Source organism: Fonsecaea pedrosoi, assembly GCF_000835455.1.
Source record: "Fonsecaea pedrosoi CBS 271.37 unplaced genomic scaffold supercont1.3, whole genome shotgun sequence".
Lineage (NCBI taxonomy): Eukaryota > Fungi > Ascomycota > Eurotiomycetes > Chaetothyriales > Herpotrichiellaceae > Fonsecaea > Fonsecaea pedrosoi.
In genome coordinates, this window is record NW_013550613.1 from 2111379 (window position 1) to 2136596 (window position 25218).

Sequence of the window (25218 nt, forward strand, 5' to 3'; positions counted from 1 at the left end):
TTGTCGAATGAACAACACACAAAGCCAACGGACTGCTTTTGTTGATTTTGACCACTACTGCTATTTTGTCTTCCCCCTCTCACTTCTGCCTCCAACTGTGCGCTTCTTTTATTCTCATGGTAAGGCAGTCTTTACTCGCGCTCACCAGCGAGTTGCCTTGTCCAAGTGGTTGCCCCGCCTGCGCCACATTCACTCATTAACTCACTCATTCACTCACTCATAAAAGAACCCTTCAACTTCGCAATTTCTACCAGCCTGATTGTAACGACACCTTAAGGCACGATGGACAACGTAACCGACCCTGCTTTACTTGCCGAGATTGAAGACCTCCGCGACGAAATCGCTCTCAAGGAGGCAATCCTCGAGAGCTTGGATGAGAACAACCTCGACAACAGCGAGGATGAGGAACTCAAACATACTACACAGAAAGAGCTCAGAGGCTTGCAGAAACATATCCGGGGTCTTCTTGCTACCTCAAGGCGAGAACATAACGACGGTCTGCCTCACAGGATTTTGGATCAAAGTTCTGAGGGTGCAACCGCCCAACGTTCTGGCAGCCACCACTCGCACGATGCACAGCTCCAAGGGTCTGGTCTCTCAAGCCATCTCATGCCCCCGCCTCATCATGAACTGGTGAACCGCAAGCGCTACAGACAAGACAGCCTCGACAATGGGAGACCGGAATCATCCAAATCTCGACGAACAAGTCCTAGTCCTGGCTCAGCCCACACTGCCGCTCCCTCACCCACTGCCTCCTCTGCTAGTCTAGGCAGTCTAGATGATCCATTTGCTGACCCACTCTTTGGCGGCTTCTCAAGGGATGAGGTCGTGCAGAATCAGGATTACTGGAAAAGACGCGAACACCAAAAGCAGCAGGAGGAAAACGATGCCAGACTTGCCCAGCAGCTCTCACAGGAATGGTCTCAGGATTCTGGCCCGGATGTGACACAACCCATTGCCCCACGTCAATCTGAGTATACCCAGTCCTTCTTCAAAACCGACGGCAGTATCAATCGACTTCCTGCAAGCCAGCCTTCACCCTCCCAAGACATAACTCGACCATTACCACCTGTGAAGCCGGAACCCTTGACTAGTACCACTCAACTGCTGACTTCTGCTGCATTCGAGGCCGCGGGCTCCAAAGCCAGTCCTGGCTTTACCTCTACGACGGCGATGCCTGGCGCTTTTCCCACCAGGTTCCCCCATGGGCAGCCCTATGGAAGCATTGGAGGTAGTCAAGTGTACAACCTGACACCCTCAATCCCCTCCATCCCCCCCATCCCCTCCAATTATTTGACAATTTCTGATTCCAGCGACGACGAAAAGAATCCGTCCTCTGGCAACGGCCGACCGAAGCAATCTCTGGCGGATCCTTCGTTCTCAACCCCCTATGGGAATGTGACATACGGGGGGTATGATTCGTATGGGGCATACGGGCCATACGCGTCATACGGATACCGAGACGAGGCTCAAACTCAAGAACAGTTGAAAGAGCTTTTACAGCACATTAGACCTGATGAAGAGCTCACTGCAGACCACATTCCACAACAGCCTCCAGGCCTCAAGGCGACTCTTATGCCTCACCAGCTTAGCGGCCTCGCATGGATGAAGCGGATGGAAGAAGGCACCAATAAAGGTGGCATTCTAGCAGACGATATGGGTCTCGGCAAGACTCTACAGAGCATCGCCTTGATGCTAGAGCGTCCGTCAGCCGATAATAAGCCTTGTCCTACTCTTGTCGTGGCACCTGTGGCACTGATGCATCAATGGAAACGGGAAATCGAGAAGATGGTTCGACCACGATACCGTTTGAATGTCTTCATCCTCCATGGAGAGAGTCGCAAAATTACATGGACCGCTCTCAAGGCCTACGACGTGGTTCTGACGACATACGGATTGCTTACATCGGAGCTGAAACGCAAGCTGGCACTGGATGAAAAGGCTAAGAAATTGAAGGACTGGCAGCCGTCCGTCGCCGAAGACTGCCCTATCCTTGGAGACAGATCGAAATTCCACCGTGTGATTCTTGACGAAGCACAAAACATCAAAAACAGGAATGCGAAGTCTGCCCTTGCTGCTTGTCGCATTCAGGCAGATCATCGCTGGGCTCTGACTGGGACACCAATGCAGAACTCTACCGAGGAAATCTTCAGTCTCATCAAGTTCACTCGGATCCCACCTTATAACAACTGGGAGCATTTCAGGAAGAGAATCGGTGCCCCACTCAGAGGCAGATATGAGAATGATAAGGACGTAGCCATGAAAGCACTTCAGGCGCTACTCCGGGCTATCCTGTTGAGGCGAACAAAGCAGTCGAAGATACATGGTCAACCCATTCTCCAACTCCCTCCCAAAGAGACTAGAGAGGATCGAGTTGCGTTCGACAAGGATCAACTTGACTTCTACAAAGCTCTGGAAACAAGTGCTCAGATTCAGGTGAACAAATATTTACAGAAAGGGACTCTCGGCCGAAATTACTCTCACGCCTTGGTCCTCCTCCTTCGCCTTCGTCAAGCCTGCTGTCACCCGGCCCTTGTTATTGCGAGCAAAGACTTTATCCAACTCCCAGGTGGAGAGCTGGATACTGATGCACTCATCCGCAATGCAGAGCAACTCGATGCAAAGGTTGTTGCACGGCTCAAGGAACTGGATGCCTACGAATGTCCGATCTGTTTCGACGTCACAGAAAACCCTTCGGTGTTCTTTTGCGGGCATGCCATATGTGGGGATTGTCTCAATCAGCTCGTCGACCAAGCCAGCAACGACAACAACGGTGGACCTCCGGTTTGCCCCCAATGTAGGGCGAGGATTGACGTCAACAATGTCACGGACTATACTAGTTTCCTTCGCGTCCACTGTCCAGATCGGGTGGAAGGCCAGGAGCAGAAGGAAGATGACGCCGACTCTGACGCTGATTCTGACTCCGATGACGACAACAGCGATGACTCCGACGAGGGTGACGACCTCGACGGTTTCGTTGTGTACGACGATGTCGAGGACGACTCCGAGGACGCGGAGAATGAAAACTCGAAGAAACGATCGTCGAAACCCAAGTCCAAGAAAGGCAAGGAGCGGTCTGGGTCGAGATCAAGGCCGCGAACCAGAGAACCACTCAAAAGCCTTGCACAACTTCGGAAGGAAGGTCTGCGCAACAAGGCTGCCAAACGGCAGTATTTGAAACGCCTCAAAAAGAATTTCCATCCTTCTGCCAAAATCACGCGTACTGTTGAGCTGTTGGAGGAAATCAAAAATAGTGGAGAGAGCGAGAAAACCATCATCTTCTCCAACTTCACGTCATTTCTCGATCTGGTGGAATTACCTCTGTGGAAACACAAAGACTTCTCCCAGTACGTACGTTATGACGGTTCTATGAGCGCCAAAGACCGCAACGACGCAGTGCTCGAATTCACCGATAACCCCAACTGCAAGGTGATCCTGGTCAGTTTGAAAGCTGGAAATGCAGGCTTGAACCTGACCGTGGCAAATCATGTCATTATGCTTGATCCATTCTGGAATCCATTTGTCGAGTATCAAGCTGCGGACCGGTGTTATCGGATCGGGCAAACGAAAAAAGTCACCATCCACCGAGTTCTCATTGGTGAAGGAGACTCTAAGGCCGTCGTCGACCCGTCGGGCTTCACAGTGGAAGATCGTATTCTGCAGCTGCAAGAGCGCAAACGCGACCTAGTGGAAACAGCCCTTGACGAGACGGCTGGTCGTGAGGTGTCCAGACTCGGTGTGCGGGAATTGGGCTATCTGTTCGGCCTCAACGCCCTCTAAACACCAGTGTCTTAGCGGAGGCTTATTTCTTCTCGTGTCAATTGTATGAATGTGATGGAGCGCTGACTTTGTACGATGGGCGGCAGGCTGGAAGGGTTCATGGCGCAGGGAAAGGCTGGCGTGCTTCGAATATGAGACCTTATGAGACCTTATGAGACCAAAGCGGAACAGCCCAGGTGTAGAAGATACACTGTTGGGTTTCATCTCAATGCCTCGCAGAGAAGTGGCTGTATGATATCGGGCGACTATGCAGAATCGGCTCTAGAACACATTTGCCCAGTTCAATAATTCATGTCAAAACTTGATTTGATTAATGTTTGATAAGCCATAGAGTCATTCGTTTCTGGCCCTCACGCAACAAGCGTAAACCTACATGGCGATGGTACCAGTGTATAGCCCAAGGATGCCAGAAATGGCAGAGAAAGGAGAAAGCAGCACAGACAATTCCCAATTTGTCTTTCATTCTTGCATGATATCCGATCGACGCCGCTCGGCGTGAAGGGCGCGAGACGTAAAACTAGACATAGACTTATCCCATGATATAGTATATAGAGCGACACAATTCCGCGGGTGGTTTTGTTTGTCCTTGCCCCTTTCCCACCTCACGCCTTGTGCATTTTCCCGATTGACTTGTTAGGATGGATGATTCGGTTTACTCGGTTTTCGCAGCCTTGGTCTCGGTCTTCTTCACGATGCGAGACAGTATTTGCACGCGCAGCCAGCCGGGGAGCATGTGGAAGATGCCGAGCTGGACGGCGTGGCCAATGTAGGGAGTGATCTTGGGCCTGCCGACGCCGACCTTGTCGAGCACGGCCTTGGCGTAGGTATGTGTGCTAGGCATCGTGAAGGAGATGTCGGCGTCGGACCTGCCGGAGGAGGCGGTGGCGACGGTGCCCGTGACGAGGGACATGATCTCGACGTCCTGGCCGCTGAAGGTCATCTCGATATTCAGCACGCCGGCAAAGGCCTCGATGAAGGCCTTGACCCCCGTGTACAGCGACACGTAAGGGGTGGTCAGCTCGGTGACGGCGCTCGAGACGAACAGCATCAGGCCCGGCTGCCGCTGCTGCAGGATCGGGAGCAGCAGCCGCGTCATGTGCGTCGTGAAGCGCGCGTTGACGTTGATCCACCCGTCGCACTGCCGCGCGGGCATCTCGGTGAAGAGCGTCATCTCGAACTGCGGCTCACCCGACCCGGCCACGTTGTGCACCACCACGGTCAGATTGCAGTCCTTGACCGCCGCGAGCACCGTCTCGTCGAAGACCGGGCCCGGCGGCGTCGTCGCGTCGAGCGCCAGCGTGCGGAACCCCGTGGTCGGGAACCGCCTCTTCAGGTCCGCGACAATCTTGTCCAGCTTCGCCGCGTTGCGTCCGTGCAGGACCACGTTGAACCCGCGCTGAGCGAACGCCTGCGCGAACGCCAGCCCGATCCCGTCGCTGGCCCCCGTGATCAGCACCCACGGGTCCGTGCCGTGGTGGTAGCGCTGCAGCTTGGAGGCGTGGAGGTGGAAGCGCAGCGCCGACGCCAGCTGCAGTCCGGCGTAGCCGAGGGTTGAAGCCCCGACCACGGCGCACACGTTGTAGAGGGACAGGGCCATAGTGAATGATTGAATTGCAGGACACTGGGAGAGCGCACAAGCAAGAAGGGAAAAGAGACGGAAAGGAAGAAAGGAAGAAAGAAGACCTACCTGTGAGTGAGCCAACTGGCGCAAGATATAACTACATCCAAAGCAATAGGCAAACAATTGGGAACGAGTGACTCAAGAAAACCCTTGGAACAAAGAGTCGTTTACTAGCCAGCCAGCAGCCTCGATATGTATTGGTACGAGGAGCTCGTATTTATCCAGGGCCTAGATGGGGCGCCTCAAAAACGCTTAATTTTGGTCCGCGTTCCAATCATTGGCTTATCTTCCTGATCCCGACCGAGATTTCCTCCGGGGAGCAACGAGTACAATAATAATAGTGAAAGAGTTGCTCCGGGCCGAGTTAAAGAGTAGAAGAAGGAAGGGTTGTAGGTAGAGAGATATAGTATCAAAGCCATGTTCAGTTGCTAACAGCAGTGCGAGAAGACGGGACAGAGATTCCCGTCATTGCCAGATCAAAAGGTTGGAAGGAGGTGTCGATTGTCTGCAGACCCGTCATCGCCTTCAGACCTCCCTCCTTGCCTTGTCCTGTCGACGAGGTCTGAGAACTAGTGGCATTGGTCTCAGGATATAACAATGTCCACATCTATTCCACACGCAAGAAGCGACAGGCATGCGAACACCAGAGAAGATATCTCTCGTGGCACCGCATCATCATCTCGTCAACAGGTCGTCACGTCGTCGAAAAGCACCACTGGTGTCACGACAGTTGCTGAGAAATGCTGCCGCTGAATCCATGGGATATTCTATGCCTTCCGCTACTCTTGGCCTTCCCTTTCAGTGGATTGTTTTTCTCCCATTCCTCGTCCGCCCTAAACGCCTCCACTGCAAGCTCCAGGTTGAAATCACTACCCTTGAGGTACAGCTGAGCGACATCGTAGTTTGCACACTTTGTAGCGATCATCCACCGCCGTAGGTTTGTCTTGCGCTCTTCCTCTTCTGCATCTGGTGGTGTACTCAAAGGAGGACCTGTGTAGTGGGATCGCGGGACGAGAATCCACTTGCGGGCAGCGAGGAGTTGATCAGAATAGAGGTTATTGTAGCGACGCAGAACTTGGATGGGCACTTTGTAGGCCAGCGATAACGATTGTAACGAGTCTTCAGACCCCACGAAATGAACAGTGTCGTCGGTGTCGGCTGGCGGGCCTGTGCTTTGCTCTGGCGTCCGCGAGGGTCCTATCGAATCATCATAAGAGGGTGGTGGCGATTCTGCCCTTCTCGAACCTCTTAGAGTTGCAGTCGTAGAGTATGAGGGCGGCAGTCGGAGCCCTTCTCTCGGCAATGCAGACGGGCCAGACGATATCTGGCAGAATGGGCAGTAGGCCTGAAATCGGGGGTTCTTACACTGACATGTCGCGCATATGAATCGGGAGCAGCAATCAAGTTGACGGTGATGAAACGGTGACTTCTCTGACCGAGGGTCGTAGGGCACCTTTGCGTCCGAGAGGAGCGTGGCGCAAGTACAGCATGAGTCAGTCAGAGGCATTGGTATCGGGCTGTATGTACAATGAGAGAGTTACGCGCGATAAGTCGAACAGAAGGAAGGATTGAAGGTACAGATCCCTAGTGGTGGGTATGTACATGTATGGACGAGGCTATGCCTCTCGTATGTCCAAGTCAGTCTAGACTCTCGTGGCTGGGGGTGCCCCTTCGGGCGTCATGGGGGGGCTGCAGCTCGGGTGACTGTGACTTCGACACACTTAGGTCGGGGGCCACCAGGGCTAAAAGTCAATGACATCACTGACCTGCGGGGCCAATTGCCGCTTGGGCGAGGGCCGGGCGCCTCGGGGTTTCAACCAGGCGAGTTGCGCTCATCAGAACACCACAATCGACACCTGCAACCACAACCACCACAATCCAATTTTGATCTATCTGTAGCTGGGCGAAGCAATGCTAGAACCACGTTCTGATCCTCTCGCATGATCCACGCCAATCAACTGTTTCGCCGACTCTGTGCACAAGCCAGATCTAAGATAACACTGCTAGTGACACTAAACAAGCTTTATCATGGCAATCAGGCACTAGAACCCTGTCCATCCCCCAGAAAAGGAGCCTATGGATTCTCGTATTTCGGGTTCCGAGTCCAAATCCTCAATATATCCAGGCACCAGGACAGAACCTGAACCCTAGCGGATGCCCGCAGTGAAGAGAGAGAAACCAGTTACCACCTGTCTAGGGTCTGATCTGTTCCTAGTCGCAGTCATTCCTCCCGCATATTACATCTAGAGCAAAGATGACTTCGACTGACCACGGCTGACCAAGAATTTCTCGGAACGTGGAATTTCCATCTGACTCTATGGCTTTTGGGATACAAAGGGGAAAGAGTACGAGATACTCGGGCACCAAACATGGGCACATGGGCGGGCACGAAATTACGCACCTTGCAAGGCTGGACCCCTCAAATATTGTTCCAACCAGATCCACCTGAAAAGGGGGAGAGGACATGTGCATCGTATACGCGAAGCGGCCTGAACATTCTGGCAGCCATCCGCAGAAAGTGGCTTCTGGCATCTGCTTACAGTAAAGCAATACGAGCCATGTCAGATCAAGCACCAGACCATCCTTCAATAGGCTCAGAACCTTCGTTTTCCCTCAAACCCGAGCAAGGCGCTCCGCCAATCGAATTGCGTCTGCCTGACCTGGTGTCCAGACAAGCTTGCGTGGCTTCCTTCGGTCTTCGAGTCTTCCATGAACACCCCAGCCCCCAATTGCGCGGCAATGTATCGACGTGCAGATGGCGAGATGCAGACAATGACGAGAATGGAAGTGTGAGGCGGTTCTGGCTCCAAATTTGGGACTCCCGTACTCGGCCGTTGTTGACGTTGAGTGTGCTGGTGATACTCGTCACCACGGGGTGCTGTGCACAAGACACAGTCCCCTCTAGAACCGAATCACTCTGCATATCTAATGGAGAGAAGGCTTTAAGATCAGCTGAGTGGAGTGACAGTCTTGATATTGGTAACGTTCAAATAGGCACCAGGTTTCCAGTGCAAATCCTTCCCTTTTTTTCAACTCTCGCAAGACCTTACACCCCGTTGCCTTAAATTCCAGGAATATTCATCTCGAGCTCAATACTGGCGAGCACAGTATCTTCCAAGCAAACATGGCTTCCTTTCTAGACCAAGCAACCCAGAATCACAACGCCTCCCACGCACACGTACAGGATATCAACAATGCAGCCAAGCAAAAAACACCACGCAAGAAACCAACAGCTAAGGTGCCTCAGGCGAAATCTCTTCTTTCCGAAGACCTCGGCGGAGGATTGGCGCAGATCCTCATGACCCAAGCCAGGGACATTGACTCGATGAACATCATTCAACGTCTGCAATTCCTTAAGCAGGAGGCCTTACTGGGACCAAGATTTATCGACTTTAACCAGAGCAGCACCACTGTTCTGACGACTTCGTTTTCTTCCCAAGGCCTATTGTCGCCTGCCCACGATGTCTGTGAACATCAACAGTGCATATCTACTTCGATGACTGTGAGCTTCAACTCCTCCAGCACGAGCCTGAACCATATTCCTGGCCAACCAAGAAGAAAGAATAACGATATCCACACCTTTACACTCGACGACTTTACGGCCATTTCGGCCCTGGGCTCCCTGGTGGAGCGCTTCGGCAAAGTCTCCCACATGGGGATCCTCGACCCTAGCTACCGATTCTTCATGACCAAGGATCGCCAAGCAGCGCTTTATTACAAGGTCAGGAACAATGTTGCCGTTGTTGGCGGTGATCCTCTCTGCGATCCAGCAGGGTACAATCATCTTTTGTCTGAATTTCGTCGGCTGCGTAAACGGCGGCGTTGGGGTGTGGTCTTTCTGGGTGCAACGGACGAGTTCGCGTCATATGCAAGCAAGCACAAATGGGTGACTATGCGATTCGGCACCGAGCGAGTCCTCAATCCTCTCAACAACCCTGTCCTCCAGGAGAAGGAGCAGAAGAGGATGGTTACACAAAACAAGCATCTCCTCGACCCTGAAAAAGGGGGCATATCAGTCCAAGCTTATGCTCCAGCTCAGGGGCGTGACGAGGCTTTGGAGCGGGAACTGCGCCAGGTGTACGACCTGTGGAGAGAGTCTCGCAACCAGTCCGGCCAGCCACAGGCGTACATGACTGTTTTCGATCCATTTGCCATCCCAATGCTCATGACATATCTCTATACCACGGATCGACAAGGCCAATGCAACGGCTTTGCCGCTCTGCGCAAGATTGGTGCGAACAAGGGATACCACATTGATCCTTACTGCGCTACGCCAACGGCACCGAAAGGCATCACCGATCTCCTCGTCTTCTCTGCCATGTCTCTTCTTCAGCAAGCCGGCATCGGCTATCTGAGCTTCGGGTTCGAACCAGCCTCACAGCTCGACGAGGTCACAGGCCTGTCGCGGCCCACGACCGCACTCACCAAATCCTGCTACCGACGCGCATTCCGCCATCTGCCCATCGGCGGCAAGAAGGCCTACCACGACAAATTCCGCCCGGACCCGGCCCTGGACTCTGGCTTGCACATCATCTACCCGAGCGGCGCGCCGAGTCTGCAAGACGCCCTGGCCACGCTGCACTTTGCCAACGTGGAAGTGCGGGAGCTGTTGAAGCGCGAAATCTTCAGTGGGTGGTGGAGAACCAAGGAGTCCGCCCGCGGTCCCGAACAGAAGAAGGGAGGAGAGACGGCGCCTGCCGCAACGACCACCTGACTTTTCTCGGCTTCGAGACATCCGATCAGGGTCTCCCCAGACATTTCGCATGGACTTTCAACTCGCTGGAGGGAACTCGGGCGCCTAGGGTGTACGAGGTACGGCAGGCTGGTAAATGCAGGTATGGAGGTCAAAGTCTTATTGGAAGCTCCAGGGGTCAAGCCAGAAAAGGGAGGATGGGGAAGTGGGAGGGAAGGAGGGAGGGATATAGAGGCCCTCGTTTTTCTTCTTTTCTTTTTTTTTCTCTCAAGGATTTGCGTACTTCCTGTTTCTTGTCATTCCTCCTACCGGTCCTAAAAGTGGGTGGAAAACAAATGAATACTGGCTCGTTTTCGTTCCATCTGACCCTGTCCCATCATTTCCTTTCTATCCTATTTTGTAAAAGCCATCCAGAACCTCGTATCTTTGGTGTTCTAGATCTGTAACATTATGTACGTATGCTTGGATTATCTTTTCATGACTGCCATATTATATAGTAGCATCGTAGTATTGGAGCATTTTATCAAAACGAAGGAAGGGAAGGGAAGGAGAGAGTCTCAATGAAAATTTTACAGGAATCCTTTCATCTCGCCTCGTCTACTGGAGCATCTAGACCACTCGTCATTCATGGTTGGCTTGGTGCTTGCTGTCTGGGGACAAAAACATGAAATGTCATTCTGGGTATCGTCATTGCTATTTTATTCAATACAACTGGGCAAACGGAGCCAGTGGTCCCCAACTTTGGACTCCAATACAACTTTCTGCTGTGGTCATGGTCAATTGATCATGTCTGCATCGCTTGCTCAGCCAGGGAAGGAATCAGGAGATTCTATTCCGTAATTCGGCAGATTCACTCTCGCCATCACGGACCTCAACGGAGGTTGAAGTGCTCTGTTCTCGGGACCCTTCCACGCCGACTTCGGGTTTTGGGCCTTCTGCTGGTGAGCCTTGCCCTTCACCAACCGGGGCATCTGCCTCTTCCGCACCTTGTCTCTGCGCAGCTGCTTCGTTCTCCGCCCGGCTTCTTTCCTCTATGCGACGTTGCTCTTCTCTTCTTGCTTCCTCCCTCGCCCTGACATGGCGCTCGCCCACACCAGGAATCAAACTCGCCAGGAACAGTGCTATACTCTGCTCAGCACGATACAGTGTGTCGCGCCAGGAACGCGGATCATGGTTCTGCCCCTCTTCCAGACGAGCTATCGCTTCTTGTGGTGTCATCGTCGTAGCTCCGCGGATGTTGGCAGGGCGTTGTACACCAGCCCCGGCTTGTACAGGGCCTACACCGGGTTGAATAGCGGCGGGATTCTGTTGCTGAGCCGCAGCTTCAGGTGGAGGTTGCGGTGGAGGTGGGCCAATAAGATTATCGAGGTGACGGCGAGCGGCTGCCAAAAGGTGCGTAAGGGGACCATCTGGAGGCTGTAGACAGATGAATGCCGCCACAAGGATCATGAACCACCGCTTCCAGGTGCCCGGTTCGGAGAAAACAAACATGAACAGGTAGAGTCGCAAGAAAAGCCATCCCCTCTGAATGATGAATGCGAAGAGATCAAAGTCTTCTCCATTCTGCTGCGCTTGTGCCAGAACTGGGACAGGTAGCGGCTGATTCGCTCGTATTATTGCGTGGTTAGCATCTGGATGGTCAAAATTCCCCGCTTGTATCGGCTGAGCTCCCCCTATCGCGTTTGCTTCATTTCCTTGAACTTGAGAATCTGACACACTGTCGGCTACCTGCGGTGGCCTCGAAGGGAGAGTAGAAAAGTAGCCATGGCCCGGAGCAAACAGAAATGCCTGGGGGCCCATTGGTGACGATAGCAGCCAGGCCATCGTATTTGATGTTTGAGGGATGCTTGGGTGATTCTGCACAGATGGGCTTGGTACATGGATGGGTGAATTGGATGAAGGAAACAAGAAGATAGGTGGGGCAAAGGTGGTTGGCGTAGGTGCTGGGGGAATATTGTTTTGTTGTCTTTGAGTCGATGGATTTGGCGGTTGAGATTGTGTAGCGGGCTGCCCAGATCCGGGGGCCTGGTCTGGGGTTGGGATCACCAAGCTCATGTGCTCTGACACGACTGTCATGCGTTGTCCGCTCGGACCCTGGAATTCCTGAACGGTGTGTGTAGGAGTTGATGTGTGAGGTGGCAGATGATGAGGTTGGGGATTCAGACGGACCGGAGGTTGTTGATTCTGTGCACGCTGATCCGGGGGAAGGCCGAAATGAAAGTCCAGGGCAAAAGTCTGCGGAATAGGAGCAGGCAGCGGTTGGCCATTGACATTAACCTGACCATTCATGAGATTTGGTGGTCCACCGAGATTGTTATGTTGTAACGCTATTCTCTGCTGAACCGTCCTCAGATCCGCTCTGTTGGCCTCAATCTGCTGCTGTATACGGACAAGCGACTCCTGGAGTCTATTGGCTGATGTTTCAGCGGCTCTGAAAGGGCTTGCAAAGTCTGCATGCTGGTGACCAGGGTGCAGAGGCGGTGGTGGAGGGGGGTTCAGAACGGAGTTTGACGGTTGCTGGGGCTGGGAGATATTCTGCGGAGACTGGATCACAATATGAACCGTATACGGGAGGATATCAGGCACAGCACCAGGCTAAAGAAGAGACAGCGGTCAGAATTATCTTACTGAAGGCATTGCAGATGTACATACTTCGATCCTGAGGATTTCCCGCAGGCTAGCATCGTTTCGGAGTAGAGGACGACCCTGATAAATGAGCCGTTGTTCTGAGGGAGACGGATGCTCAGGCAGCTCAGTCTGAATCTTCTCCTTGAGTGCAGATATGGTGGTGTTCAGATTGAGGCTCCCCAGATAATGTGGTGGCCGTGGATTGCCAGTAACAAGGTAGGTGATTCGCAGGTGAACATGATCTTGGTCCAAGGGAGGTAGATCCGACGGCTGGGCGGGCTGCTGTGGTGCAGGAGACGACGAGGCCATGCTGAGAGACTTAAGGATTGGGAAAGATCATCAACATATGATTGGGAGACAGAAGATAGACAATAGTGATAGCCTCATGCCTTAATATGGGGAGAATTGGAAGGACACTTCCGCGACTTTCTTACGGTGGTCTCAGACGCGTCGGAAATGAGCCAATCAGAATCACGATCGGCACTGCTTCCTCCAAAACTGCGTCATTGTGCAGAGGCAGAGAAAACTGCCCCCAGAACTCCAGATTCACATTCCAGATTGCAGATTCATGGTGTCATTGTCTGTCTGCTATTTTCCTTTTCGACACTCGCTTCTACTTTTGACAACAAACATGCAATATGGCTGCCGCTGCTGCGCGAGTGGGCAGAGCCTGTCTCTATCGACGGTCGACATTATCTCCTCAGTGCAGGCAACTTCTGCATGACCCAATCCCTTGTCAGCCCGTTCCATTCAGGCACATCCATGCCCGCCTCCCACCACAACAACGCCGGACATTTTCGAACAGCAGGAGGCTATGGGAAGAAGAGAAGAAGAAACGAGACAACGAGAGCTTTACTTCCCGGCTTGGGAAAGCATGGCGGTCAACGCGAGTCGAATGGAAGCCGATCCCAATCGGCTTGGGCATTGCGTTCCTGGGCCTGTTTCAATTCATACGTATTCAGAGGCGAGAGGGCGCGGCGGAGGGGACTGAACCCACCCCTCCAAAGAGAAAGAGAATCCATCCATCAGGAGGTGGCTGGCAGGTCCAGATCATGTCCACCCTTCCCTTAAAGGCTATCTCTCGAGTCTGGGGTCGCTTCAACGAGTTGACGATACCCTATTACCTCCGCGTCCCAGGTTTCAAGCTCTATGGCTGGATCTTTGGTGTCAACTTCGATGAGGTAGCGGAACCTGACCTCCACGTCTACCCAAACCTATCTGCTTTCTTCTACCGCGAGATCAAACCTGGACTCCGACCTCTCGACCCTGATCCGAACGCGGTCCTCTCTCCCGCCGATGCCAGAGTGCTTCAGTTCGGCACGATCGAGAACGGCGAAGTCGAACAAGTCAAAGGAATGACATATTCTGTCGACGCCCTACTCGGAAGAATTGCGCCACCCTCCCCCAACTCGCAACTTTCCGCACAATCAGAAGATCAGACGCCATCAGATTCACCCGGAGGCTCGGACGCAAAGTCCGTTTCGGCTGACGAGGAATTCGCCAACGTCAACGGCATCTCCTACACACTGCCCAACCTCTTTTCGGGAACGCAGTCTTCTTCAGCCCCAGTCAAAACTCAAGATGCATCCATGCCGTCCGCTCCATCCTCGGAGGCGGCCGTATCGGCTGATCTGGCGAGCACCCAACCCTGGTGGTCTATCTTTTCCCAACCAACCAGATCCTCGAACCTGTACTACGTCGTCGTCTACCTTGCACCGGGTGACTACCACCGCTTTCACTCGCCAGTCAGCTGGGTGTGCACAGCTCGCCGCCACTTTGCTGGGGAACTATACTCTGTCAGTCCCTATGTTCAGCGCACCCTACCGGGATTATTCACACTCAACGAAAGGGTCGTACTCCTGGGGAGATGGAAGTACGGCTTCTTCTCCTACGTCCCCGTCGGCGCCACAAATGTTGGATCCATCGTGATCAATTTCGATAAGGAACTGCGTACCAACTCGCTCACCACGGACACAGAGGCAGACAGGCAAGCCGCTGCCGCCGCAGAACGAGGCGAGCCGTATTCGGGCTTCAGCGAAGCCACGTACGAGAGAGCGAGCAGAGTGCTGGGTGGGCATGCACTGCGCCGCGGTGAAGAGATGGGCGGGTTCAGGCTGGGGAGCAGCGTCGTACTCGTCTTCGAGGCCCCCGCAGGTACCGAGTCGAGGCCCGGCTTCAAATGGGCTGTCGAAAGGGGTCAAAAGGTCAAAATGGGCCAGGCTCTCGGGTACGTCGTTGCCGATGAGGAATAGTAGTGGTCGTGAGCGAGCGTTCACCTCGCCTTGACCACCCCGGCCACCCACACACCTACCCTCTCCTTTTGTTGCCCTGTCGCCCGCCTGCTCTGCTTTGCTTTGCTTTACTTTGCTTAGCGTGATAGTTACGACCGCCGTCTATCTTGACAGCACCCAACCCGGTGGATATGTACAGTAAGAGCAACCTGGGACGTATATAGTGGTCATTTCACTGAGATGTATGCCGCCGCCATTTCCAATCCTATTGCTGATTTGTGCCTATTACATGCTCTTGAACGTCAAGGAGTTTTTTCCCCGTACGTGTTCCCTTTTGTGTCTGGCGGGCTCCTTAGCCATATACAACCAAGTATGTGCTTGTGTGAATGGCGAGGTGTCAGTTCCACTTAAGTAAGAATCTTTCACCGGGAGTGGCATGTTCCGCCTCGCTTTCTTGTTGCGTATTCTCCTTATTCCACTCTTCAATGGCGATAACACGCAGAAACACTTCAAAGACAATGAATGGCAAAGACACAGAAAGAGGCAAGTGGTGACATATTCATTTCGTATTGATTCAACCTATTTCAAGGGCATTCGCCCGCCTGCTTCAACCTCTGCGAACCACCTAAATAGTGGCCGCCGCCCAGGACAGCACCGCCAACACGCCGACAACCACCAACACCACCACCGACACCGCCGCCTTTTCAATGGCTTGCGCCATTGCTGCATCCCGTGGATGCACACAGCAAACCACCCCCTCCTCCCCGCCAGCCAACACCCTTGTCAGATCAGCCATGGCCGAAGTGGCCAGAGGGCCTCCCTCTCCGATCGACTGGATCAGGGTCCACCCACCCACCAAGAACGTCGCCGCGCCCAAGACCAACAGCAGTCTGCCAGCTTTACGCTGGACAGACCTGAGGTCTTCGCTGATGGCTGCCTCGTTGCCAGCGAGGACAGCATGGCTGTATTCCATTCGCTCGTGCAGGAAACACCAGCCCTTCTCGAGCCATTTTCCGTCGTGGGATAGTTGTAGGCGCTCAAATGGGACACGGCCCAAGTTCTCGAGACTCACGACTCCTAGCATCTCAGGGCTCAGAGGGAACGAAGGACACCGATGGCAATATATGATCGCATCGCATGTGTCGAAGTTCTCGTCCGGTTCCTGGAGAGAGGTGCTGTTGGTTGAGGTGTGAACGCTCCCGAGGCTTGAATACTCGGAGTTTGCGCTGTCTGCAGTGCCAGTACCAGTACCAGTGCCGCTGCTGCTCAGGAATTGCTTGAATTTGTGTGTGACTTGACCGGTAATTCGAGCAGGGTCGTCAATGGTAGAGTAGTGACTGCTGGAGGAGGTTCGAGCGTGTAGAAGACGGTTCAACATGGTTGAGTCGGATGACACGTTAGCTAGGCTGCTCTCGGTGACCAGAACACGTTGCTGCCTGAATATGGCGTTATTGTTTTCGTGTTTGTGTCTGTCATCAAGTCTCTGGCGAAGAAGACGGCTGTCTCGGAGAAATCGAGAGATGTCGGCGTCGTTGAATCTGTAACCTCCTTCGTTGTAATGTCGAGCAGCTAAAGCTTCCGCGTCTCCACTGGCAATGTACGTGCCTTCAATATTGTGACGCTGAACAAAACCATGGTCGGAGGATGAAGCGAAAATGTCACAAATAGCCGCTGATTCAGTTTTGTCACCTTCAACTTGTTCACCAACGAAATTTCTGTTATTGGCAGGGGTGATGAGAGATTGGCGAGTCCCGTCTGTGAAGTGAGGGTTTTCCATAGCTGAAGCGATGCTGTTGAGGGAGTCGTCGTAGATCGAGGGTATCGTGAGAGTGTTTTCTGCTGTTGCTCGTGGAGTACCGTTCGAGAAGGTCATGGTTTTTGGGGAGAGAAAGCTCGATACAAGAGTGTCATCTGGAATTCTTGGGAGTAATGAACTTGATTGGAGAGCGCTCTGAACACGTCGAGATGATGATAACGTGGCAGATCGTGTAGAATGAGACAGAGGAGTGAGATGTGTTGAAGAAACTTGATTCAAGGGGCGCAGTTTGGGCTGTGAATGATGTTGTGCCTTAACAGCAGGGGCGACGGCAGAATCCAGACGACAGACTCGTTCATCAGCGTCTGCAACTTGACCACCTGTTTTCAGAGTTGACGACTCTTTGTGAAGCGGCTGTTTGCACCCTAGGGCTGTCTCTCTGCATGGTTTTTGACTAGGAGAATGATGATGGCGTTTCGAGTTCAAAGGACCTTTGTATTGTTGTTGGGGACGCCGTTCAGATTGTTTTGCGCTCGACAGCGGATCCCAGGGTGACGCAGGACTCCCTCTGCCGGTGAAGGTGGTATCAGACGTGTCTGCAGTCCCTCTCTTGGCCAGACGAAATCGCAGTTTTGAAGGAGTCAGGAAGCCACTGCGGCTAGTCTCTGGTACTGTTACCCATTCCTCATCATCGTCATCGATTGCTCCAAAGCCCTCATGGTTTCGAGGGAGTTGGTTCTCTGCACGATGCTGATAAGGCTCATGGAGTTGATTCCCAGAGACCACATGACCTTGACGTGTCTTTGGAGTTCCAAAGCAAGCGGCATCGTCTGCCGACTTGCTGTCCGTGACACAATTCAATGGCTCCGGCTCAACATACGCCCCATCGTCAATCCTGATATTGTGTGTCTGATAGCCTGTGAGATTGGCATCTGCATATTGAGAGACAATGTCATCCAATGTGGTCGAGCCTCTTCTGCAATCTAGATCGGGATCGCCATTGTCCACGGTCGTCTCAAGCACTGCGCTAGACGCTTGGTGATAAACGGCTTCCCGCAGAATACCCTGAGCTGAATGGACTTTTCGGTACGGCAGGTTTTTCAGTTCTATGGCGTCATTCTCAAAAGGCAGATGTTCGTAATCTTCATCTTCAGAAGACGAGCTTGACGAGCTCAGAGGGAACCGGGTTGCGCTCCTGCTCGACGAGACTGGCTGAAGACTTGCAGTTCTGCGGCCCTGGATCTGTGCATATGCAGAAGGCAGATCTGGATAAAGGGGACGCGTTGTGCGAGGCTCCGGACTTGAATGACTAGCTGGGTCATCCATGGCAAAGTTTTGAAGGAGAGCTGAATCAGAATGATGCGTCGACTCCAGTGAGACACGTTGGGCGCTTGGTGAAAAGGACTGACTCCGCCTCCAGACACTGCGATGTTCAAAATACGAGCCTTTCTCTTCTGCTTTGTGGCCAACTACCTGGGCTGGTCTGCAGAGCTGGAGCCCAAAACTTGGAGGATGAACAAACTCGAAGTCAAACTGGCCCGGTAAGTCTGGGTCGGTCTTGAAGTCCTGTCCATCGTGAGCGATTTTCCTTGTTGAGGGTGGAATGGAAAGGAGACTTACGGTGAGCGATGGTTGTGACAGACTTGTCAGTTCTTGTCTGGTCTGGTCGCTTATGCTGCTCTCGCCGGTCTGCACAGGCGACGTTGAACTTTTTGGGGAATGCTGATTGCCTACCAGGATAGTCAGTGGCGTCTTTGTCTACACGTCAAGAGAAGAACGCACCATCCAGTGGTGAGCACGCCCATTCACTCTGGTAGATTTCAGGACAAAGGCTGATTTGGCGTCGAAATGACGTGTGTGGAGAAAGAGGTATACAGTGATTGAGCGACGGATCGGACTGGGGGGTGTCTCTCTCAACAACAGAGAGAGGGTGATTATGTCCTGTCAAGCTGCCTATTGTGTCCTGGTCGCTTCGAAGCAGAGGAGTGGTTGAAGAGTCTGAAAGACCAGTAGATAACGGCAGTGGTCTCGGGTCCGGCCGAATTCTATTGTTGACAGAGTCTTCCGCCAGGCTCTTCCCCAACACGGCACGGCACCACGGCGCAGTATATGAGCGACCACGCTTTGTGCGTTCCATCACCTTGCTCTTTTCGCTCTCAAGGTGGTTGTCTTGACCTGATCTACCATTGCGTTCCCGGCAGCTCTCATTGAGACCGACATCTTGACGCCATCTCAACTCGGCCAGCTTCCAAGACATCCTGCAAGATTCTCACCAAGGGCACAACAACACTAGGCGAAGCGCAGACAAGATGATTTTGGCGGTTTGAAGACAAGATGCGAAGAAGGTTGGCAGGAGTTGTCGCAACAGTATTGTCTCACCAGCAGCGTATCCTCAACGAGATCAAGCGAAGAACTTTTCAAGGCACCAAAAGGAGTCCTTGTGGTAGCTGGATGGTTATGAGCAACGTCGTCGTCCAAAGGGTACCAATCAATCCAAGTGCTGCACGTCAACGGCCTCGAGGTCCAATGTTTGGCAGGGATGAAGAAACGTCGAGAGAAAGAGGAGGAGAACACAGAGATAGGGCGTCTTGTTGACTCCGACCCAGGCGTACCCGGAAGCGACGAGAGCGTAGCAGCTCCATCCCGACTGCAAAACAGATGTTGGCCTCTCAGATCCGGGAAAGTGCGACAAAAGGGAGACAATCGCGGAAGCCATGTCTGCCCAGGCAGCCAGGCCATCAAAAGAAGTCCCCATGGACAGCGACTGCTCGGGCAGGGTATACCCTCAAGAAATCCAGCATGCTACACATTGTGATCGCACATCATCTTCTGTGGATTTTCCCTCTTACTCTGAATGTAAGCCGACATGATTCCATGCTCAAAGGCAAGAGCATGATCACAGTTGAAGATGTTCGGGCGTGCAGGTTCCGTTCACTCAGCCATGGTTCGAACAGTCGGTGTGTGGGTGAGATGGAGTTCAAAGGCTGATATAGCGAAAAGCCTGACAACACCTGGCTCAATACAATGCTGCGACTCTTATACTGGGGAGATGACCTGCCTTGCCTGCTCAATTGTAACGTCGAGATTAGGATTTGAGGTCTGGGCGCAGCCACTGAGGGGCTTCGGAAGAATTTAGTCCCGTCACCGAGACTATCAGCCTTGCGGGCCTTGTAAGCACGACAGAGACCATCGTGGGGTTGATCACTAGAGGTGGGAAATTTGTTGACTGAAATTGTTCAGAATCACCAGAGACTCGCTTTCTCGAGACTTGACAGTGGTTAACCCTGCATCTCTGTTCTCTCCACTGTAGAAGCAAACATCTGCCTACATATACCAAGTATATATCTCAGTACATCGCCTGCTTTATGTCCCCTTTCCTATCCTCTGTGCAGTTGTCCACTACCCCAGACTATGTTGTTGCGCAGCAGCCCATGAGTCTCCAACATCACAGCTTCGATAGAACACCATTGCTCTCTAAAATTGAGAGGTGTCCGCGATTGATCTCCGAGATCGTCTTGCACCTGTATGTAAAATCAGAATCTCAGCTACACCATCAATTAGCGGTCATTCTGACAGATTCACTTACCCAGCCAAACCCATTGTGAGTTTGAACTCATCGTACAGGAGCTGGATGGCCAGCTCTACCCCCTTTTGGCCGTTGTACTAATATAATGGCGTGAGTTCGAGGGGATTGCAGACAAGACGGGTACTCACTGCCAATCCCCAGATTGGGATTCGTCCGGCAAAGCAGAAATCGGCGCCCAAAGCCAAGGCTTTGAAAATGTCGGTCCCACGTCGAATCCCGCCGTCGATGGCAATCTTGAGCTTGCCCTTTGCAACGGGGGCGCATTCTCGGAGAGCGTCCAAGGTCGCAGGGACACTGTCCAGTTGTCGTCCGCCGTGGTTGGAGATGACTACACCGTCCAAGCCGTAATGGATAGCAGTGGCCACGTCTTCCGCGGTGTATACTGAAAGAGATAGATCAGCCTCACGGTTCTTTTGTCTGGAGATTCGACCTACTTCCTTTTATCCACAGCTCCAGGGTTGTGTGACGTTTGACAAATGAGATGGCTTCGTCCCAGTTCAGGCCGTTTTCTTCAAGAGTCGTTAGGACCCCTGCACTGACATAGTACAGCAGGACACCCACCATAGGCCAATTCATTGTCTCCGCCCTCTAAGTTGCTCATGTCTAGGCCTGGAGCAATGTTGGGATATGAGGTACCTTTCGGCATAGAGAAGGAGTTGCGGAACTCATTCAATCGTCGTCCCAGCATTGGCGCATCAACTGTCAGAAGGATAGCCTTATAGCCTGCTTCTGTGGAGATTGTCAGTTGTGCCGGCCATGCAGTTAAGAAACGGAACAAAGTTGTCTGCCACATACGCTCGGCCCTCTTCAACAGTCGTACGGTCAACTCTTGACTCTTCAGAAGACTGACCTGCATAGCATACGGGTTTGTCACTCCCTCACTCTGCTTGATAACGTCTTCCAGCGAGTCAGTTGAGTAGGCGCTGAGCCCCATCGCCACGTTCAGAGCTGCACAGGCCCTTGAAGTACCCACTTCGCCTTCTGGATGAGCAAGTCGATGCATAGCCGCGGGGGAGAACCCGAACGGGAATAGCACTTTACTTCCCCATATTGTGGTACTCGTGTCGATTGTGGACACATTGCGCAGAATACGAGGTCGTATCCGATACCTGTCAAAGGCGGCTTCATTGTCTCGAAGACTGCCGAAACAGAGACGTTGGCTATTTTGACCGATTTCTCCCACGATTGGAGATCAGACCCATAAACTCACGTTATCATGTCCATGGCGCCCTCGTTAAAGTACTCTGTCTGCGTTATTGGCATGGATATAGCTGGGTGCAAGCGTTGTCTAACCTCGATACATCTTGGGGAGGTTTTTGGACGCCTTGTCTTTCAGATCGTTGATCGAGAAGACTTCAGGGTCCAGCGTCCGTCCACGATTCGCCATGGTATGGTCTTCGAGTCCTACGGCAACACAGTTCGATATTTGCGATTCTTGTATAGGCTTCGTCCCCTGTTTGACAGTCTTATCGCAAGTGAATTCATGGCTTAAATACCTGTGTGACACCAATGATAGCTGAGGCTCAGATTGCTCCGCGCCCTTCAAGTCAAGCGGACGAAGCTCCGTGTTGCTGATGTCCATACCACATATGGCAACGCCCCACTTTGAGGACAAGTCCGACATGTGCTTTTCAGAAGCGTTATCTCGGACTAATAGTCAAGCAAGGGAAATGCTAAAGTTGGGGGCCAATTGAGCTGCCGCAGGAGGACAACCTCTATTGGGTTTCCAATACTCATTCTTCTTGCTGATTTGCGCGCACGAATAGCAACAAAACATAAGCTGTCCCTCATTAGGATCTTTGATGGCCATTGTGCAGTTCATGGCATCCGAGGCGAGATCAAACCTTTGGTTGCTCGTGTTGGCGATCTCTGTTTGATTGGATGCAGCCTCTGATATCTTTTTGACATTCGTGACGTTACTGGACGCGAAGGTGAATATCCCCAGATAGACTCTTAGGGGATAAACTCCTATCGCTCCTGCCCTTCGTCCGATCTACGCGTAAATAGAGATTTTGTCGTCACTGAATGACATCGTTAGGAGGCGGTATGGCTGTATATTTGCGGCATGGCCACCGTTTGTCCTCAAGTCATTCTCTGCCATGTGACTTACCCGCGAATGCCGCTCCTGGCCCTCGAACTTTTACAGACCTTAGTCTTGTCAAGAGTCGTTCGATGCTCACGGAACGAGCACACCTGCGCATCAGCTCAAAGTCTCCCACGACGGAGAAAATGGATGTACTAGTAATCAGTCAATCTCTTACCGAGTCCGCCTGCAACTGACAGTTCGCTGCCTTCGCTTCGAATTAGTAGGCGATATATGGCAAACACTGGTGTATCAGTCATAGGCGTGACTCTGTCAGCAGAGCAGACTTTGAACGAAGACATCGATATTGGTGATTTCCAAGAGCGTTGTGAAAGGAGCGTCTCCGTGACCATTTGGAAGCCGTGGTGACCAACGTGTACGCGTGCCAATTGCTTGCTCCACGCAACGAAATACTCTCTTTCGGCACGTGTATCCGCAACGACTACTTGATCAGGCTGTTGCTTTATTAAGTCAGTACGGGCACCAGTGGCCACACCAATATCCTTCTCCAGACAGCGTAGTTATCGTCAAAGAAGTGCTTAGTAATGGCAGCTACTTCCAGCCAGTCGACCAGAATAAGTGGATAGGCCCCAAAAGCGATCACGTGACTGAATATTGTTATTTCCTCTTTGAGAGATCGGTAGAAGTCGCGAATGAGCAGGATGCGGTGTGATACTTTACGTCGAACCATGGCTTGCTCACGGCGTTCATCCTAAATCCCAGGAATGTGGCGTCTAATGGCACCCTGCTTACAGCATCATGCAAGCAGACGTGTTGCTGCAATTGCTGGAATATAGGTCGGCCTTCGAGCCACACATTGGGTATAAGAGAGCTGGTCTCCTATCGCCACGCCCCTTCGCCTCATTCCCCTTCAGTTTTCATGAGAGCATTTCAGTGTATTGAAAATGTCGCAAACAGTCGTCTCGAAAGGAATCTTTCATGGCCTCCCGACCTTTCCGGAGCATGAAGGAAAGAGATTGCGGATAATCGTGACGGGGGCGAATGGCATCTCTGGTTCGGCAATGACCAAGGTGTTGAGTGAAGCTCCTGAGAGATGGGAGAAGATCTATGCTCTGTCACGCCGCCCTCCAACGGGTCAAACACCACCTCGTGTCGAGCATATCGCAGTAGATTTTCTGAAGAGTACTCCGGAAGGAATTGCTCAGGTCCTAAAGGACAAGCGAGTTGAAGCGTAAGGTCTTCCATCCCAACCTTGATCTAGCTGACTGACAGGCAGGGATTATGTGTACTTCGCGTCATATATTCAACCACCTCCTCTTCAAGGCCAGAGCTTGTGGAGCGACATCGAAGAAACAACCAAGCAGAATATGGCTCTGTTGTCTAACTTCCTCAGTGCCTTACCGTTGGCAAACATATTCCCAAAGCGTATTTTGCTTCAGACAGGTGCGAAATACTATGGCTTGCATCTTGGACCAACAGCCATCCCCATGGAAGAAGAAGATCCTCGGCATGGAATCCAGGGAAACTTCTATTTTCCGCAGGAAGATCTCCTCGAGAAATTTTGCGAGAAGAACAACACCAGCTGGGTGGTTACACGACCATGCTTTATTCTTGGTGCTGTTGAGAGCGCAGCCATGAATATACTGTGGCCTCTGTCGGTTTACGCCGCCATTCAGGCTCATCTAGGACTTCCACTGCTGTTTCCAGGGGATGTCGCAGCGTGGGACGTTGTCAAGCATCAATCGATGTCCACCTTGATGGCATACCACGCTGAATGGGCGCTTTTGACTTCCCAGGCTGGTAATCTAGCACTCAACCAGTGTGACGATAGTGCCTTCACCTGGGGAAAGTTTTGGCCAACACTTGCCGATTGGTACCAGACAACCGCAAGTGGGCCAGCAAGCGATGCCGATGCATACACAACCATTACCATGCCTTATCCTGTCCCACCTCGTGGATTCGGCGGACCTGGTATTGTGAAAGCTTCATTCAGTTTTCTTGAGTGGAGCAAAAAGCCTGAGGTATTGGCAGCTTGGGAGGTATTGAAATCGAAGCATGGGCTCAAGTATAACCCCTTTGGTGACAAGGCTATGGATGCTTTTGGCCTCATCGACGGGGAGCTTCTTGGAGGATGGGGTCGAGTCATCAGTATGGACCGCAATCGCCAGTTGGGTTGGCATGGCTTCGTGAGTACAAAAGAAGCTATCAAGCAGGTCCTGACTGAGATGGCCAGTCTTAAGATGGTTCCTCCGATGTTGGCTTGAGGTAGTACATAGAAAATGGCAATTTGTACCTGCATTTTGGCATCACCCGAAGGCGAATCAATTCTCCCAATCAAATCCATCCACTTGCGGAACAGGCGAGGTTGGAGGACAGAGGCCGTTCAGGGGCAGAGGGGCTCACGGTCCCTCACAGGGCCATCAAACCACACGCATATAGATACTGTGGGTATGTGCTCTGTTCTCCTGCAGATCCTCCCGCACAGGGGTGGGTATGTTGGCCCTGAGACAGATACGCTATGTTGAGTGGTGGTGGTGGCTTCGCGGAAGCAATATAACTGGCCGCTGGGAGAAATTTGAGGAGGTCAGGGCGTTAGGGGACAATCTCGGTATGGTTGATAGCTGGCACCAGGGGCGCGAGGGCCTAATCATAGTCGTACTTGTACATATGTCAGTCAAACGTAAACCCCCACTCTTTGAAGATGCTAGTGAGGAATTCAACGGGATGACAGAGCCACCATCAATTAAAAGAATTTTGGAATCATGCCGTCGCTCTCCCACTCTGACACCGCCACTGCAACACAATAGAACTTTCGACAGACAACGACGTAGCACTTGGTACGGTAAAAGAGAATGTGTGCGATGAATGGGGTCACGACA

At 52.4% G+C, this 25218-nt stretch overlaps 9 protein-coding genes across 9 annotated transcripts; 4 read left to right on the plus strand and 5 right to left on the minus strand.

The window, feature by feature from the left end:
• Positions 1 to 282: 282 nt before the first annotated feature.
• Z517_04665 (uncharacterized protein) lies at positions 283 to 3780 on the plus strand (the record flags this gene model as incomplete). The annotated part of the gene is made up of 1 exon (XM_013429993.1): positions 283 to 3780. One exon carries the CDS (start codon positions 283 to 285, stop codon positions 3778 to 3780), a length of 3498 nt encoding a protein of 1165 aa, XP_013285447.1.
• Positions 3781 to 4432: 652 nt separating this feature from the next.
• Z517_04666 (uncharacterized protein) lies at positions 4433 to 5377 on the minus strand (the record flags this gene model as incomplete). The annotated part of the gene is made up of 1 exon (XM_013429994.1): positions 4433 to 5377. The coding sequence occupies one exon, from the start codon at positions 5375 to 5377 to the stop codon at positions 4433 to 4435; it is 945 nt and encodes a 314-aa protein (XP_013285448.1).
• Positions 5378 to 6122: 745 nt separating this feature from the next.
• Positions 6123 to 6908, minus strand: Z517_04667 (uncharacterized protein; the record flags this gene model as incomplete). Its single annotated transcript, XM_013429995.1, has 1 exon — positions 6123 to 6908. One exon carries the CDS (start codon positions 6906 to 6908, stop codon positions 6123 to 6125), a length of 786 nt encoding a protein of 261 aa, XP_013285449.1.
• A 1617-nt stretch (positions 6909 to 8525) lies between these two features.
• Positions 8526 to 10115, plus strand: Z517_04668 (uncharacterized protein; the record flags this gene model as incomplete). The annotated part of the gene is made up of 1 exon (XM_013429996.1): positions 8526 to 10115. One exon carries the CDS (start codon positions 8526 to 8528, stop codon positions 10113 to 10115), a length of 1590 nt encoding a protein of 529 aa, XP_013285450.1.
• Positions 10116 to 10913: 798 nt separating this feature from the next.
• Z517_04669 (uncharacterized protein) lies at positions 10914 to 13031 on the minus strand (the record flags this gene model as incomplete). The annotated part of the gene is made up of 2 exons (XM_013429997.1): positions 10914 to 12689; positions 12747 to 13031. The coding sequence occupies 2 exons, from the start codon at positions 13029 to 13031 to the stop codon at positions 10914 to 10916; spliced, it is 2061 nt and encodes a 686-aa protein (XP_013285451.1).
• Positions 13032 to 13360: 329 nt separating this feature from the next.
• Z517_04670 (phosphatidylserine decarboxylase) lies at positions 13361 to 14974 on the plus strand (the record flags this gene model as incomplete). Its single annotated transcript, XM_013429998.1, has 1 exon — positions 13361 to 14974. The coding sequence occupies one exon, from the start codon at positions 13361 to 13363 to the stop codon at positions 14972 to 14974; it is 1614 nt and encodes a 537-aa protein (XP_013285452.1).
• A 604-nt stretch (positions 14975 to 15578) lies between these two features.
• Z517_04671 (uncharacterized protein) lies at positions 15579 to 18966 on the minus strand (the record flags this gene model as incomplete). Its single annotated transcript, XM_013429999.1, has 3 exons — positions 15579 to 18275; positions 18330 to 18439; positions 18492 to 18966. The coding sequence occupies 3 exons, from the start codon at positions 18964 to 18966 to the stop codon at positions 15579 to 15581; spliced, it is 3282 nt and encodes a 1093-aa protein (XP_013285453.1).
• A 1188-nt stretch (positions 18967 to 20154) lies between these two features.
• On the minus strand, positions 20155 to 21682 carry Z517_04672 (uncharacterized protein; the record flags this gene model as incomplete). Its single annotated transcript, XM_013430000.1, has 8 exons — positions 20155 to 20230; positions 20296 to 20372; positions 20424 to 20677; positions 20730 to 20804; positions 20857 to 21024; positions 21091 to 21434; positions 21506 to 21539; positions 21589 to 21682. The coding sequence occupies 8 exons, from the start codon at positions 21680 to 21682 to the stop codon at positions 20155 to 20157; spliced, it is 1122 nt and encodes a 373-aa protein (XP_013285454.1).
• A 1601-nt stretch (positions 21683 to 23283) lies between these two features.
• On the plus strand, positions 23284 to 24603 carry Z517_04673 (uncharacterized protein; the record flags this gene model as incomplete). The annotated part of the gene is made up of 2 exons (XM_013430001.1): positions 23284 to 23570; positions 23616 to 24603. The coding sequence occupies 2 exons, from the start codon at positions 23284 to 23286 to the stop codon at positions 24601 to 24603; spliced, it is 1275 nt and encodes a 424-aa protein (XP_013285455.1).
• Between the last annotated feature and the right edge of the window lie 615 nt (positions 24604 to 25218).